This window comes from Camellia sinensis, chromosome 7, assembly GCF_055761805.1.
Source record: "Camellia sinensis isolate YWXY chromosome 7, ASM5576180v1, whole genome shotgun sequence".
NCBI lineage: Eukaryota > Viridiplantae > Streptophyta > Magnoliopsida > Ericales > Theaceae > Camellia > Camellia sinensis.
In genome coordinates this window covers 5901887-5918713 of record NC_138967.1, presented here as the reverse complement: position 1 = coordinate 5918713, position 16827 = coordinate 5901887, and the positions used below count along the sequence as shown (strand labels likewise).

Sequence of the window (16827 nt, the reverse complement as noted above, 5' to 3'; positions counted from 1 at the left end):
ACTTGAGGGCTCCCAGATCCTTAATGTGAAATTCTTTTGCGAGTTTCTCTTTGAGGGCTGCTAACTCTGCTTCATCATTACCAGTTAAAATGATGTCATCAACATAAACAATCAAAATTGCAATTTTACTGTTTTTTGAATGTTTATAAAATATTGTGTGATCTGCTTGACTCTGCGAGAAGCCACAACTGATAACTGCCTTCCCAAAGCGTTCAAACCACGCTCTTGGTGATTGTTTGAGTCCGTATAATGACTTGTTCAATCTGCATACTCTGTCACTTCCAAGTCTCTGCTCAAATCCCGGCGGTAGGCTCATGAACACCTCCTCTTCAAGATCACCATTGAGAAATGCATTTTTAATGTCAAGTTGATGTAGAGGCCAATCTGAATTTACTGCAAGAGATAACAGTACTCTGATGGAATTTATTTTAGCAACAGGAGCAAACGTCTCCTGATAGTCGATCCCATAAGTTTGAGTGAAGCCTTTAGCTACCAGTCTCGCCTTGTATCTCTCAACGCTTCCATCTGCGTTACATTTTATCGTAAACACCCATTTACACCCAACTGTTTTCTTGTCTTTGGGTAGATCAACTATCTCCCAAGTACCACTTCTCCTTAAAGCATTCATCTCCTCCATGACTGCTAATTTCCAATTCGGATCATCCAATGCTTCCTGTATATTCCTTGGAACAAACAAGTGTGAAATCCTAGATGTGAAAGCTCTATGGTTTTTAGACAGTCTTTGATAGGAGAGGTAATTTGCAATAGGATGTTTAATGCAATTTCGGACACCTTTCCTAATTGCTATAGGTACATCAAGGTCGGAAATAGAAGGAATAGGATTACCTAAAATTTCGATGCCAGAACTCGGGTGGACATTCGGGTCATTAGGATGGACGTTCGGGTCATTATTCCTCAGATGAAATCGCTTCCTAGTATAAACCTGAAGCTCAGGATTTAGATCATTTTGTAGTACTTCTCCCCCTAAACAAGAATCTTCTTGACTAGGCACCATAGAACTTGGTTCTCCTAAGTGATCATTATCAGACAGATGTGGTTTTTGTGTAGGATAAATGACATTGGGGAGCGGGATAGAAATATCCCAAAAACGGTCTTCTACTCCACTTGTCTCCCCCTGAAGAGAAGTGTTGGGGAAATAGGATTTTGTTTCCACAAATGACACATCCATACTCACATGAAATTTCTTGTTTTGAGGATCGAAGCACTTATACCCCTTTTTGTTTGAGGAATAACCCAAAAAAACACATGTTATAGCACGGGGGTCAAGTTTTGAACGAAATTGACTAGGAACATGAACATAGGCAGTACATCCAAAAACTTTGGCGGGTAAATCAGAAAACAACCTCGTGTCAGGAAAAAAAGTTTTGAGACAATCAAAAGGTGTTTTGTATGTTAACACCTTTGTAGGCATCCTGTTTATCAAATAAGAGGCTGTTAAAATTGCTTCACCCCATAAATATTTAGGAACATGCATGTAAAACATTATAGCACGTGCTACTTCAAGTAGATGTTTATTTTTGCGTTCTGCAATGCCATTTTGTTGAGGGGTATCCCGACATGTAGATTGATGAAAAATCCCATTTTTTTCCAAAAACTCACCCAACTGCTCATTGAAAGATTCTGTTCCATTATCAGAATGTAAAATACCAATTTTGGTTTGAAATTGGTTTTCAATCATATTGTAAAAATTTGTGAATAAATTTTTCACGTCAGAGTTCATCAAAGTAGTAAAGACCTTCAAGCATCCTAGCACGCCCAATCATCATCCCCGAGTTCTGGTCCTGAAATTCACAATGGGATTCAAAAAATGTAACACGACAATTAGAATCCTTAGATAGTTTACTGACAGACAAAAGGTTACAGGCTAAGTTGGGGACGTGAAGAACAGCATTGAGATTAATTTTCTCAGTTAGTTTAATAAATCCTTTTCCTGCAATAGGTGAAAAACTACCATCGGCTATTCTGATTTTGTCATGACCAGAACAAGGGAAATAGGTACTAAATAAATGGGAAAAACTAGTCATGTGATCGGAGGCACCGGAATCTATGATCCACGGAGAGAAGTTTAGGCAAGAGAAGGCTTTAGGATTTCTACCTGTTTGTGCCAACAAAACACTAGGAGTACCGGTTGAGGAATTGGATTTTATCAGCTTTAAGAGTTGATCAATCTGCTCTTTGTTGAAGGGACCTGAATCGGCTCCATTAGCGGTAGGAAAGCCACGATTCTTCTCTCCTTGTTTGCTGCTTTTCCAGTTGACAGGTTTGCCATGAATCTTCCAACACGTTTCGCGTGTATGGCGAGGCTTGTTGCAAAAATCACACCAGACCCGTGGCTTATCATCAAACCTGCGCTGGTAATTTGCAGCCTTGTTGGCCGCAGCATCGCTAATGAATGCAGAAATTTCAATTGATTCACCATTACCTTTTTTCTTAAGCATGACGCTCCTTCGGCTCTCTTCCCTTCTGACTTCGGCAAATACTTCGCCAATGGATGGGAGAGGAGGTCTGCCAATAATTCTTCCTCGCACTTCATCGAACTCAATGTTGAGGCCGGCAAGAAACTTGTAAATACGGCTGTCTTCCACAGTTTTCTTGTGGTGGTTGCAGTCGTCAACCGATTTCCAGTCGTATGTGTTGAAGATGTCAAGATCCTGCCACAACCTTTTCAACGAATTGAAATATTTGGTGACGGAATCATCTCCTTGACGAATCTCTCCCAACTTCAAAGTTAATTCGAAAACTTGAGATTGATTTCCTAGGTCAGAATACATCTGACTAACATTATCCCACAATTCTTGTGCAGTAGTATAGCACATGTAATTAGAGCTTATATCCTCCTCCATGGAATTGACCAACCATGTCATAACCATGGAGTTTTCAGCGTCCCAATTGTCGAACAGCGGATCATTAACAGCAGGAGCCTTCTTGTCACCAGTGATGTAACCGATCTTTCCTTGCCCACGGATATACATCCGGACAGATTGTGACCAGCGGAGAAAATTATCACCATTTAGGCGGATGGTGGTGATTTGGACAGAGTGAGAGTTGGACGTTTTCACCGGAATGGCAGCGGCAGGGGTTGAAGTGGTTCCGGACGTGACTTCCGACATGTCTATGACGGTTTTAGGGCTGCTGTGTTTTTTGTTGCTCTGATACCAACTTAGAAAATATGAAGAAGAAGAACTCCGAAAATATGAGGAAGAAGGAATATATTTCTGTTATATTCAAAACTTCTTATCTTACAAGACCAAATGACACTCCTTATATAGGAGATATTACAAACATCATCATAACCCATTATATGCCACTTACATATTATATATTACCACTATCTACCACTATCATATTATATACATGCCACTATCTACCACCAACACCACTATCATATTCTATGCATGCCACTATCTACAACCAACACCACTATCATATTCTATACATACCACTATCTACCACCAATACCACTATCATATTATATGCATGAACACAATTTCCAGCAGTTTTTTTTTTTTGTGTGTGTGTGGCAGGTGTGGGCTGTACTGAAACCTGGATTCTTCTCCCTTCTAAAAGATCCTTTCGATACAAAGCCGTTAGATATAATAGTTTTTGATGTCCTACCAGCCTCAGATGGGAATGGAGAGGGCCGAGTGTCATTAGCAAAAGAAATGAAGGAACCTAACCCTTTACGCCATTCATTTAAAGTAAGTGGCGTCCTTCTTCTTCTTCTTTATGTGGAGAACTCAAAATGCAGATTCTTTGTTATTTTGTTCTTTACTCTTTTTTTTTTTGGTTGATTAATCATTGTTGTTTGCTCTAATTAAAGGGATAGGTATTTCTGGCATATAGATGTTGAAAACTTATGCACATCCTAGTGACACAGGTAGTCCTGGTAAATCAGTTTAAACATATGTAACTTTTCATACAGAACTAGAGTCCAATAACCATCCGAGTGAGATTTAAATAGATTTGAACTGCTATACAAAATGTGTTTGATATATCACCACAGAGCACTGGGTTGACAGCATAGATTACTTAGATTGCAGAATCCTTTGCTGAGGAATACAGCTGGGCTCTAAACTTGAAAATTGTCAAGTTACAGCAACTTCTGCTCCCAAATTATGTAAAGTACATCTAGTGGTTTGTTTTTTTGTTTTGGTTTAAATATTTCTGAAACAAAATCAGCTAATCCTGATCTTCTTGTATGCTATCTGGGACCTACAACAGCTTTTGAAAAAAATAAAGAACTTTTGCTGGAGTTTTTATTGCCCTACCTGAGATCTTTTTCTGATTGACCGATGTAGAAAGAAGTGACCAGTACTGGTGGCTGAAATTTTGTAAACTATTAGGCAATTTTTGGTCTTGACTTTACCTTTACCTTTTTATTTGTGATGTTATAGTTGATGTGAAATTATATATCTGGTTAAATTTACTTCAAGTCTGCAAAAGGTCACATTCTGACAATAATGGGAAAATACAATAGGTGTCTTGTGGGAACCGGAACATACAGTTGAGAACTAAAAGCAATGCTAAAGTTAATGACTGGGTTGCTGCAATTAATGATGCTGGTCTTCGGCCTCCTGAGGGCTGGTGTCATCCTCACCGTTTTGGTTCTTTTGCTCCTCCACGGGGTTTGACTGAAGATGGTAGTCAAGCTCAGTGGTTTGTAGATGGCCTAGCAGCATTTGAAGCTATTGCTTTGGCAATTGAGGAAGCAAAGTCAGAGGTATATTTCTTGCAGCCATAGTGTTGCCAAATTATAATCAAGTACACTTTAATTTTCCAATGTTGACTACAGAACACTTGTTGGATGATTAAAAGTTGAATGCCAGATATTTATCTGTGGCTGGTGGCTGTGCCCAGAACTGTACCTCCGACGTCCTTTTCAGGCTCATGCATCCTCTCGGCTTGATGCCTTACTGGAAGAAAAAGCCAAGAAAGGTGTTCAGGTACACTAGTTCCTGCAAATGATTTTTTGGTTTAATACTGCATTTTTTCATCTGGATTGATCTTATGTTTTTTGGGATACCTTTTTTTTATTGGATTTCTTACAAAATAAGTTGTAAAGTTTCCATTGTGATGATCGGTTCTGAGTTTTTTCTACTAATTTGATATCTTTATAATTTGATAGTTGAACGGATCCTTTGCTTCTGCCGTCAAATTACTCTATTGATTATTGGCATCTACATGATAGAAAACATTGTTGAAGATCTTTGTGCTATCATATCATGTCTTGTTCATGTAGTGTCAATGAGTCATTAAAATTTACATGGGAAAAGCAGTACATGTAGTTGAATACTGCTCTGTGTTTCCTTATTTTGAAAGAAAAATATTGGAATTCAATGCACTTTTTATTGAAATCAATACACTTTTTAATTGTTTTCAGCTATTTTCAAGACACTTTTACCTCAATCCCAATATTCAACAAGGGACAAGTTCCCGGGGGCACTCTTTAGCATTTGACTTCAAATTTTGGAGGCATCCAAGAAACTGTAGGAATGTGTTTATGAATGTCCAAGAAGTGTATCAGTGCCTAGCATAGACATGGCTCCTCTATAGAAGGGTCCATTCTACTTAGGCCTCCATCCAGATAAGTGACTGAAGAAGGAACTGATGCGTGCTGTGCCTCATCATGTATTTAATATTATTTTAAGATGGTCGATTGATCTATTGTTTGTGACGAAACTACATCAATCTCTAGCATGCTTGAAGCTCAAAGATTTAGGTTAAATAGTTTGTTATTAAGCCCAACAAATATATTATCTTCTACCAAATTGGAGAAGATCTTTTACTTTGATTTTAAATAAATTGTCAAGCCCTCAAGTCAACCCGCTATAAATTTGTATGTTCTTTGCAACATTGGAGAAGATTTCCCTTTTTGTTTTAGGGAGAAGCTGTCATGGCCTCGGGTCCTTTCTAGAAGAATATTTTGGAATTTGCACTTAGTTTTCTTCTTCTTTAATTTGCATACACAAAATTTGTGTGCAACCATCTTAATTCATTGTTACAATCTATTTACATGTTAGTGCATGATTTGTTTTCATCAAGCTTCACTATTTCCACCGTATTTTTAACTCATGAAAATAATTTCTTCCAAAGCGAATCTATGTTATTGGCATTGATGTTACCATTTGCTACTAAAATCTACATTGGTCCACTTGGATGTATGTTGATTTTGATCAATTTATGGTTGCAGATTTATGTACTTCTATACAAAGAGGTTGCTCTTGCTTTGAAAATCAACAGTGTCTATAGTAAGAAAAAGCTTCTCGGCATTCATGAGAATGTCAGAGTACTACGTTATCCCGACCATTTCTCTAGTGGTGTCTATCTATGGTATGCAGTTTATAAGGAACCCTCCGAAAGTTCTTCCTGATTTTGTGATTTGGAATTTTTTATTTCTTTCAATTGAAACAGATTTTGCAGCTGCTGATAATCATTTTTGGCTACCTATAGGTCCCACCATGAAAAACTTGTCATTGTTGATTACCAGATTTGTTTTATTGGGGGACTAGATCTTTGCTTTGGACGATATGACTCATTTGAACACCAAGTGGGTGATTACCCTCCCACGGTTTGGCCGGGGAAGGACTACTATAATCCAAGGTATGCTCCTCCATCTCCACATTAGGATCCTGATTCAGAAAGTCCAATGGAGAATTCTCAGAAGATCAAATAGGATATGTTATGCCTGCTCAGCTGTATCTTAATTTGTTTAGTTGACAGACTAAGGTTCTGTATTCTTGAAGTTCCTCTGAAAATTTATTTAAGACCAAAATAATGAAATTTCAGGAGAGCAGATTACTATTGTTATATACTTGCATCAGAGTGACATAAGTATGATTTTTTTGTCGATATAAAAGTATTTGCCTATGCTCTCCATGTCTCCCGATCAGATGGGTTAAATCAATCTTTTATGTACTGCAGTGATGGTAAATGAAGTCTCTTCTCTTGAAAACAGCCACTAGCTAGCATTTGTAGTTTGCATATGGCAATTACTTGTGACATTTTTTTTTTTTCTTTTACATAGTTGCAAGTTGTTTAATGTCTTCTAATTTCAATTTCCAAGGGAATCTGAACCTAATTCTTGGGAAGATACGATGAAAGATGAATTGGATCGTCAAAAATATCCACGTATGCCATGGCATGACGTTCATTGTGCCCTGTGGGGACCACCCTGTCGTGATGTTGCCAGGCACTTTGTTCAGCGTTGGAACTATGCTAAGGTTGATCTTTGGTGATTACTGTTATGGTTCTCCTGTTACATGTTTGATATTCTTGTAGTCTTAATCATCACCTATTATTTCAGAGAAATAAAGCTCCAAATGAGCAAGCAATTCCACTGCTCATGCCTCAACACCACATGGTTATTCCACATTACATGGGTGGAAGTGAAGAGATGGAGGTCCAAACCCATGTTGGAAATGATCATAAAGACATCAGAATGCAGGATTCTTTTTCCTCTCGGTCATCTTTCCAAGATGTCCCTCTGCTATTGCCTCAAGAGGCTGATGGGCTGGATACTCCTACTGGAGACCCAAAATTAAATGGCTTGGCTAGGACTTGGGATTTCCGTGATCAGCCAAGTAGGGGTAACAGAAGTCCTTTCTCTTTCCGTAAGCCCAAAATTGATCCTTCAACATCAAATCTGCCAATGAAAGGCTTTGTGGATGACCTTGGTACTTCAGATTATCAGCATGAGTTGCCTTCAGATGCCATGATGCTGCGTGGCATTAGATCTTCAGAGAAAGAATGGTGGGAGACACAGGAACAAAGTGATCAAGTTGTTTCAGCTGATGAAACTGGGCAAGTTGGTCCTCGTATTTCATGTCATTGTCAGGTGGGTTGTAAGTCTTGAAGTTGCCAGACATTTCTTAAGTTCAGTAATGTTGATCTTATTAGAGTTTCTGATAGACTGTGCAGTTATCCCGTGGGATTGATGTTATCAGTTATCTCCTCTCCATTATAATTTCTTCATTCAACAAGTTGAAGAAATTGTTCTACTTTGTTGATCAATTCAACCAAGCATTCATTTGATTCTATTTCATATTTTAATCAGATAATAGTGTAAATTGTCTAATTAGGAGCTTCAAAATGAATGATCTTGGGGAGAGATGTCTACATTAAAATCTTTAGGTAGGTTTGTGATATATAAAAAGAGAAATTCACATTTCAGAGGTTTCTTTTGCTTATTCGAATCTCAGTTTTGAATTTTTGTGAATTGTAGTTACCCACACAAAAGAAGAAAAATAAGAAGAGAAACACTACCCAAGTGTTTCTGGAATTAAATCAGATCTATGCAATGACAATATTCCACTTGTATATTCTTCTTCTTCTTCATTTTTTGTTTGGTATCTACTTCACATATGTTGTGTACAATAGTTATTTAGCATTTCATATGCATTTACAGGAACCGACATATCCTTGGATCCTATAGTTTGTCTATTTTATAATGATTCACATTATCTAAAAAAGGAACAAATCTATCTTCAATATTTATGTCTTTGAGTACCTTTATTGATGTTGCCATTGGATTTGCTAGTGACAAAAGCTCCGGAGACAACTTGGAAAGCTATTTCAAGTTGATACAGATGGGCTGAGGCTTAAAGTTGGGTAGAAAAATAGAATTTATGTTAGAATTTCCCATCTTTACCTTCACCTACTCCACTACACACTCCACTTCACCTACCTCCACTTCACCACACACTCCACTTCACCTAACCCACTATCACCTCCACTACACCTACTACCACATTTTCTTCTATATGTAGATTGTATAGGAATTGTAATTCATCAATCTTGTAATCAATCAATATATCAATCAATAATAATACATACAATTTATTCTCTCTCTTTCTCTATACATTATTTCTTACATGGTATCAGAGCTGGTTTAAAACCTAGTATTTTCGCTTCCCCGGCGGGCGGCAACCTCACCTTAGCCGCCCGCCGGACCTCAACCTATTCCGCTGATAAAATCAACAAAGATTTGTGCAACTGTAGTCATGTGTGAGGCTGATGGAGAAGAATTCTTCACCTCATATGACGAGACAGTCTGGAATTGGAAACACTGCAACATTCTGCTCTGGAATTCTGCAGCAGCTAGATTATAGCTTGGTTGAGTGCCAAGCTTTGGTTCTTCCACCCACTCTTGAACTTGCCCAGCAAAGTGTGAAGGTTCATGCTTGTGTTGGAGGGACTAGTGTGCGCGAAGATCAGCGCATTCTCTCCAGTGGGGTTCATGTTGTTGTTGGTACTCCTGGTCGTGTGTTTGACATGTTGCGGAGACAATCACTTCGCCCTGTTTACATCAAAATGTTTGTCTTGGATGAAGCTGATGAAATGCTGTCACGAGGTTTTTAAAAATCAGATCTATGATATTTTCCAGTTGCTGCCACCCAAAATCCAGGTTGGGGTGTTCTCAGTTGCTGCCACCCAAAATCCAGGTTGGGGTGTTCTCTGCCACAATGCCACCAGAGGCTCTTGAAATCACCAGGAAATTCATGAATAAGCCTGGAAAGAGAAAAAGCTCATGCTAGGATTTGCGAAGTGATTCGCTGCAGGAATTTTGGCTTTGGATGAAACCCTTACCATACTCCACTCATTCTCTCCAACTGTTCTAACTTTTTATTTTTATTATTATTATTATTATATCAAATAATCAATGCACTCATGTTCCCCACTAACAGTGTCCACTTTTGACCCAAACCATTTTCAATCCATCATTTCTCCTTCACCTTTTGCACCCCACTCACCGACTCTCTCTCCACTTTATCACATGGGTTTGTCCCTCTCTCTCCTCCATTTGATTTCAAAAATCACTTATTTTTATTTATTTTTTCCAAGTCACTTTTCCTCTTTTTTAAATACCCCACTTTATTTTGAAACAATCGCACTGATGTTTTTCATATAATCCATCTATAAATATTTTTTATCTATTTGCTTTCTCCCTTGTTTTCTTTCATTTTATTTTTATTTTTTCAACAAAACACTAAAAAAAAAAAAAAAAAAAAAAAAAAAAAAAAAACAACAACAACAACAACAACATTTTACAAACTTGTCATTTCTTCATGCCGGGGATCAACCCCGATCAGCATTTTACACCATAAAAATAAAAAAAAATAAAAATAAAAAAAACACAAAACAAAACAAAACACAACCAACACAAATCGGAACAGTGGGATTTTTCTTCTCGCCTATTCTGCCGGTCTTTTCTTCTTGCCACCGTCTTGGGCGGCCCTTGCCGGTGTTGCCTCCGTGTTTCCCACTCCACTGGGCATGATCACTACTCCCTGCTCCTCCACTGCAGCATATGGCGGCCCTCCAAATCGGAACATAAAACTGGCCTTCCGCTTCAGCTCCTTGTTTTCCGCCTTTAGCACACTTATCTCTGCTCGCGCATCCTTATACATGCGTTGGAGCAGAGCCAGTTGGGCGTTTAACTGCTGCACCTCATTTGTCCTACTCTGCAGCCGGTTCGACAAATTTGTAACCGCAGTCATGGTTTCCACACATGACTTCAAGGTATACTGATTGGCCTCCACATCCGACTGCACCGCCATTTTTTGCTCCACCGACCGCATCGGAAAGTTCAACGGAGCAAAACCAGAGATGTTTGGTTGAGGTTCACGGGCCACCGCACCTGTTATCTCTCCTGTTGACTCGTTGAGGTCGGGAAAGAGAGTGAGCAGACCACGGGAAGATGAGGCCATGTTCTGGGTAGCTGAACGGGAAGAAGAGGCCATGTTTTTTGGGTTGCTGAGTGTTTCCGAGAAGGGTTGGATACAGAGTATTTACAGATTGTTTCAGAATGACAAGTTCAGAGGTTTCAGTCTAGTTTGGTTTCCTCCGCCTCCGCATTGGTTTATATTGACACTGACAACGCGGCCGACACGCCGCTCTGTCGCTCACGTGCCTCGCCGCGTCTCCGGCTCACCTTTTGATGGCTCGACGCTTTCTGTCGGGCACGACTTTTGATGAAGTGGGCGCGCCTTTTGAGGGCGCAACTTTTGATAGCACGTCTTTTCATGGATTGGGCACGCCTTTTGATGGCACGCCTTTTTTGAAAAATTGGGCACACCTTTTGAGGGTGCGACTTTTTAAGGGTCCGACAAGACTCTGTAAACTGTCCCGACATTGATTCCGGTTAGCTCCTTCATGGGTCCGACAAGACTCTGTAAACTGTCCCGACATTGATTCCGGTTAGCTCCTTCATGGGTCCGACAAGACTCTGTAAACTGTCCCTACATTGATTCCGGTTAGTTCCTTTATGGGTCCGACAAGACTCTGTAAACTGTCCCGACATTGATTCCGGTTAGCTCCTTTATGGGTCCGACAAGACTCTGTAAACTATCACAACATTGTCTTCTACAACGGTCCGACATGACCCCATAAACTGTCTTCTACAACGGTCCGACATGACCCCATAAACTGTCTTCTACAACGGTCCGACATGACCCCATAAACTGTCTTCTACATCGGTCTGACACCACCATACAGTGTCCTCTACAACATTATGACACCCCATACAGTGTCTTCACCAACGGTCTGACACGACCATACAGTGTCTCCTATCCTTTTTTATTTTTATGTATTTTCTTGTTTTGTTACTCTCTCCAAACTCAAGTTGGTTAGTTTCTCTCCTCCTTGAGTTTGCGGGGGGCTGTTAGAATTTCCCATCTTTACCTTCACCTACTCCACTACACACTCCACTTCACCTACCTCCACTTCACCACACACTCCACTTCACCTAACCCACTATCACCTCCACTACACCTACTACCACATTTTCTTCTATATATAGATTGTATAGGAATTGTAATTCATCAATCTTGTAATCAATCAATATATCAATCAATAATAATACATACAATTTATTCTCTCTCTTTCTCTATACATTATTTCTTACAATTTAACATGCTATTAGTTTCATGCTTTTACAAGATATCGAGGAAGTTTACTTGTCTGTGTGTTGGATGAGCATAGTAATGTAATTGATTTATACAATGAGATGGGAATATTCTGATCTGATGGAAGTCCTTGGACAAGCATAGTTATATAATTGCCTACATCCAATCCCAGACTATATAATAAATACATATATGTTGCTTAGCAACTCACATGTCCATTTTATTTTGTTTGTTATATTTGTCTTTGTATCATTTTTAATCATCACCTCTCATTTTCAGATTATACGGAGTGTCAGCCAATGGTCCGCTGGAACAAGCCAAATTGAAGAGAGTATTCATAATGCTTATTGCTCTCTAATTGAAAAGGCAGAACACTTCATCTATATTGAGGTATATAATAAGATTTTTCATCGTTCATACTGTAATAATTTTTGTGAATTTATTATGTTCAAAATCAATGGTTTAGCAATATAAATAGAAGGACTCAAAGAACTCCATAAAAGAGATTTTAGTTATTGAAGAAAAAATTGGAGAAAAGAACAGGAAAAGATTATGTAGTGCACTATTCTTGAGAAGCATAGCCACAGAGATAATTTTGCTAGTATCTGAAACTGTCTTCTTCTTAGTACTAAAGTGTTAAATTCATTTAGGTAAAAAATGTAATGGAGAACTTTTTATTAGAAACTTGAGATTTTTTTTAGTATGTAACATGTCAAGTTGAAATTCATAATAATGCTTATCCACAACTTGAATCCATTTCTTTCCTTCAAGTAGTACAAACGTAATTATCTGAAGAAAGTTTTATTACATGAGAAACAAAGTGGCCTATATGCTTTAACTTTCCACGAGACAATTTATAGTTGATTCCATATACCTGACCTTATGCTACATATTATTACCTCAAAATTAGGAATGTTAATGATTAATCTTGGTTCTAACTTCTAATCATGAGCAATTTCTTAAATTGAGTTTTTGCTAGAGCAAACACGTTCCGTTATCAAATTTTCCATCTTAGGTTTGGTTTCTGATCTTTGTGTGAAAGGTCTGTTCTGCAGCATGCCATCAATGAATTGGAAATGAAGAAAAAAACGTTATGTGATCATCATTACTATCATCATCATAGTAATCTTGTAGTCTGCCTATTACTCAGTCCATCCAAGTCTATTATAATTGCTGTATTTTGTTGTTTATATTGGCTTCATCGTGGGGTTTTGCATCAAGGAGACTTCCAGAAGTTTCAATTCACTTTTCTTGTTTCTGACAATTTCCTTTTATGCACGGGCCACATATCTCCAGAACCAATTCTTCATCTCAGGTCTTTCGGGAGATGAGGTTATACGGAACCGCATACTAGAATCATTATATAGGCGTATTATGCGAGCATACAATGAGAAGAAGTGTTTCAGGGCTTTTATTGTCATACCACTTCTACCTGGCTTCCAGGTAATAACACTTGGTGATTTGCTTTCAATGTCAAATTTTAGGTAGTTACTCCGTTTTCATAATAAGTTTTTAACAGGGGGGCGTGGATGATGGTGGTGCAGCAGCTGTGAGAACCATTATGCATTGGCAATATCGAACAATTTGCAGAGGACACAATTCAATATTGCATAATCTTTATGATCTTCTTGGTTCTAGGATGCTTGATTACATATCGTTCTATGGCTTAAGAGCTTATGGCAGACTTTTTGACGGTGGTCCTGTGGCAACCAGTCAGGTGTTGATAGCTTTTTATTTTGAAAATCTATGCCAGAGTGTTTGATGTAGCCTTTTTTTACAGTTTATGAAGCAAAAATAACTTAAATAAGCTGAAAAAAGCTGATTATTGGAAAGCAGTGGAGAAGTGCTTTCTGATTATTAGCTTTTAGCTTACTAAGAGATGCACCAAACAGGCCTATTGTCTGCATTTACGCACCTTACTGCTTATATTTTCCTTGTCCTTGATCAATCACAAAAGGTATATATAGGCATCACTTTCCAGCAACCTTTGGCCCTGCACCTAGAAGTGTAGTGCAGAAAAAGCTTTAGCGTGTATCACATAAATAAATAATCTCATTTTGCATTCTTATGTTTCTGCAGATATATGTGCATAGCAAAATCATGATAATTGATGACTGTATATCCTTGATAGGATCAGCTAATATAAATGACAGGAGTTTACTTGGATCAAGAGATTCTGAGGTATCAACTTAAACTTTTGGATCCTTTTGCATTAATGTTTTCTATTCTTTGCCCAGCTATTTTAAGTTGCAGAACCGGATTATATCATAGTTGATTTCATAATGGAGCTCATTTATTTTTCATTACCCTTTCTTTCAGAAACTATATACATGAGCCCTGAATTTGAAGGTGAGGCAAAGAATTTCTGTTTGGGAATTTGTAGTTTTTTTGGGGAAAAAAATAATGCTCGGTTCTTAATATAAGCATGCAAGTTTGAAAGTTTTGCATCCATGGATTCTCTTTGTTCCTCTTTTTTTTCTTTTTCCTTTTTCTTTTTCTTTTTTCTTTTGAAATATTTGTGAAGTGAGCCATTGATGCAAGCTGCTGAACAGTTTACGCTTTAAAATTTACAAATTAATAACTAAAGTAGTAGATACAATTATTTACTTTCAGATTGCTATTCTTAACACAGAATTTTGTTGTTATTTTTCCTCCATTTGGTCACAACCAATCACATTACCAGCAACTCTAAACTTCTTGACAAACTACAAATCTATCATGATATGCTCCTCATTTTAATGTACAAATCTCCATCACTTTTTTGTAGTAGTTTTTCCTAGTTGTTAACAAAAATGCTGTCGATTCAGATTGGTGTACTTATTGAAGACAAAGAATTTGTTGATTCATGTATGGGAGGAAAGCCTTGGAAGGCAGGAAAATTTTCTTCAAGTCTTCGCCTTACGCTATGGTCTGAACACCTTGGTCTTCCAGCTGGGGAGGTATGTACATCTAACAAAACAAATTTTTTTTTTTTTCATAAGACTACAGCCAAGACAGGTTAGTGAACGAGAGACTAATGAATGCTTGTGTTAATCTTATACCTTGCTGACTGCGTATTATTCTTTTTTATTCAGATTAGTCAAATAAATGACCCGGTGGTTGATTCAACTTACAAAGACATATGGATGGCAACGGCAAAGGTGAGGATGATAAAATGTTTTAAAACTATTTTTTCTTCAGGCTTGAGACTTGGATGAAGAAGAAAAAAAAGAAAAGAAATCTTTTGTGTGTGTGTGTGTGTGTTTTAGGTAGGGGAAGATTGAACCCCATATCCAGTATGGCTTTTAGAAATATTATGGTTATGTTTGGATATTGGATTTGTGGAGGGAAAAAAGAAATGAAGTAGAAACTATTTCCCTACACCACACCACACACATACACCAATCAAAGATTAAACAATCTAAGCCTTCTAAACGGCAAAGGTGAGGATGATAAAATGTTAGCTTTGAGTCAAAAACTTGCTCAAATTGCCATTCTCATTATTTTCATGGACATGACGACCAAGGATTTAAATTCAGAGAGATAGAGAGAGAGAGGGAGGTTTAGGTAAGGGAAGATTGGGACCCAGATGTAGTCGGGCTTTTAAAAAAATATTAAGGTTGTGTTTAGATCTTGAATTTGTGGAGGAAAAAATAAATCAAGTAGAAGCTCTTATTTTCTTTTTTCTTTTTTTAAAAAAAATAATTTTCTCTGTTTTTTTTTTTCCTCCCACAAATTTAAGATTGAAACACAACATGCAAGTCTTCTAAATGGAGAACATAAATGTTTTAATAGTTTGAGTTTGCTCGTGAGTAAAAAAGCAAGGGCTTTGCGAAGAAGGTTTTCTATATTTATCTTTTGCATCTATATTCCTATGATATGATAACTAAATACGGATGTTGTATTGACAGACGAATACCATGATCTACCAAGACGTCTTTTCTTGCATCCCAAATGATCTAATACATTCCAGGTACGATCTTGCTGCCAACTTCCTCTCCTATTTCCCTTTTTTCTCGGTTTCTAATGCATACGCATCCTACCATCACATGCAGAGTTGCACTGAAACAATGCACAACATGCTGGAAGGAAAAACTCGGCCACACTACAATTGACTTAGGAATAGCCCCAGAGAAACTAGAATCATATCAAGATGGTAATATCAAAGGCACTGATCCCTTGGAGAGATTAGAGTCGGTAAAGGGACATCTCGTTTCTTTTCCTTTGGATTTTATGTCCCGGGAAGATTTAAGACCTGGGTTCAGCGAGAGCGAGTATTATGCTTCTCAAGTATTTCATTAGGTATGATATACGATCGAATGAAACCAAAGCCCCATTGTTGTGTCTAAATTTGCTGAAACGGAAAGAGAGTAAAAGAGAATAATTTTTTTTTATAATCATCATAGAAATGGTAAATATCACGGAAGGCCATTAAAAAAATTATTTTTCGCTGCAAGCTTGGAGGTGCATAGAAGGAAAACAACTGGGTAGTGGTTCGAGTGTCAGACATTCGAGCTGAAAATGTGGCATCGGAGATAAGGTTTCGGTGACAAATTTGGATATTTAAGTGTCCAATTTACTTCTATTTGTTTTTTCCTTCTTATATATGTTCATGTAATTTAATTAATCACTATTGTATAAAACTCATTAATTCAGTATTTTTATTATATGTTATATTTTTTATATATGCTTTACATTTATAAGCTTTGATGTATGTTGATAGGTAGTGATTTAAAAAAACTTCAAAGAGAATAATGAGGTATTTTGGGAATTAAGGTATAAACCTCAAAAATTTTATTCAAAATCCTTCCTCTCACCTAATTTCTCAATAAGCTGAACAATTTTTTGATAGTGTCACATATTCAAAAATTGAATTTGTTTACTCTCTTAAAACTAGAATAATTCACCTTCAATTCGTCTTTTG

At 37.6% G+C, this 16827-nt stretch overlaps 1 protein-coding gene across 11 annotated transcripts in view; it reads left to right on the top strand.

The window, feature by feature from the left end:
• The window catches only part of LOC114306314 (phospholipase D zeta 1), a 30429-nt gene extending 13841 nt beyond the window's left edge, over positions 1-16588 (top strand). For 9 of the 11 annotated variants that reach the window (XM_082877350.1, XM_082877343.1, XM_082877342.1 and 6 more), the window contains 15 exons: positions 3546-3719; positions 4499-4741; positions 4848-4964; positions 6212-6351; positions 6472-6621; positions 7085-7241; positions 7325-7855; positions 12204-12314; positions 13221-13367; positions 13444-13641; positions 14004-14105; positions 14732-14863; positions 14999-15064; positions 15815-15876; positions 15959-16588. In XM_082877350.1, coding sequence (XP_082733476.1) covers positions 3546-3719; positions 4499-4741; positions 4848-4964; positions 6212-6351; positions 6472-6621; positions 7085-7241; positions 7325-7855; positions 12204-12314; positions 13221-13367; positions 13444-13641; positions 14004-14105; positions 14732-14863; positions 14999-15064; positions 15815-15876; positions 15959-16205 — 2577 coding nt within the window. In that variant the 3' untranslated portion in view covers positions 16206-16588. Of the gene's footprint in view, positions 1-3545; positions 3720-4498; positions 4742-4847; positions 4965-6211; positions 6352-6471; positions 6622-7084; positions 7242-7324; positions 7856-12203; positions 12315-13220; positions 13368-13443; positions 13642-14003; positions 14106-14243; positions 14274-14731; positions 14864-14998; positions 15065-15814; positions 15877-15958 lie in introns of all 11 variants that reach the window. The other 2 variants (XR_014334926.1, XM_082877347.1) reach the window with 2 other exon arrangements.
• Positions 16589-16827: the final 239 nt, after the last annotated feature.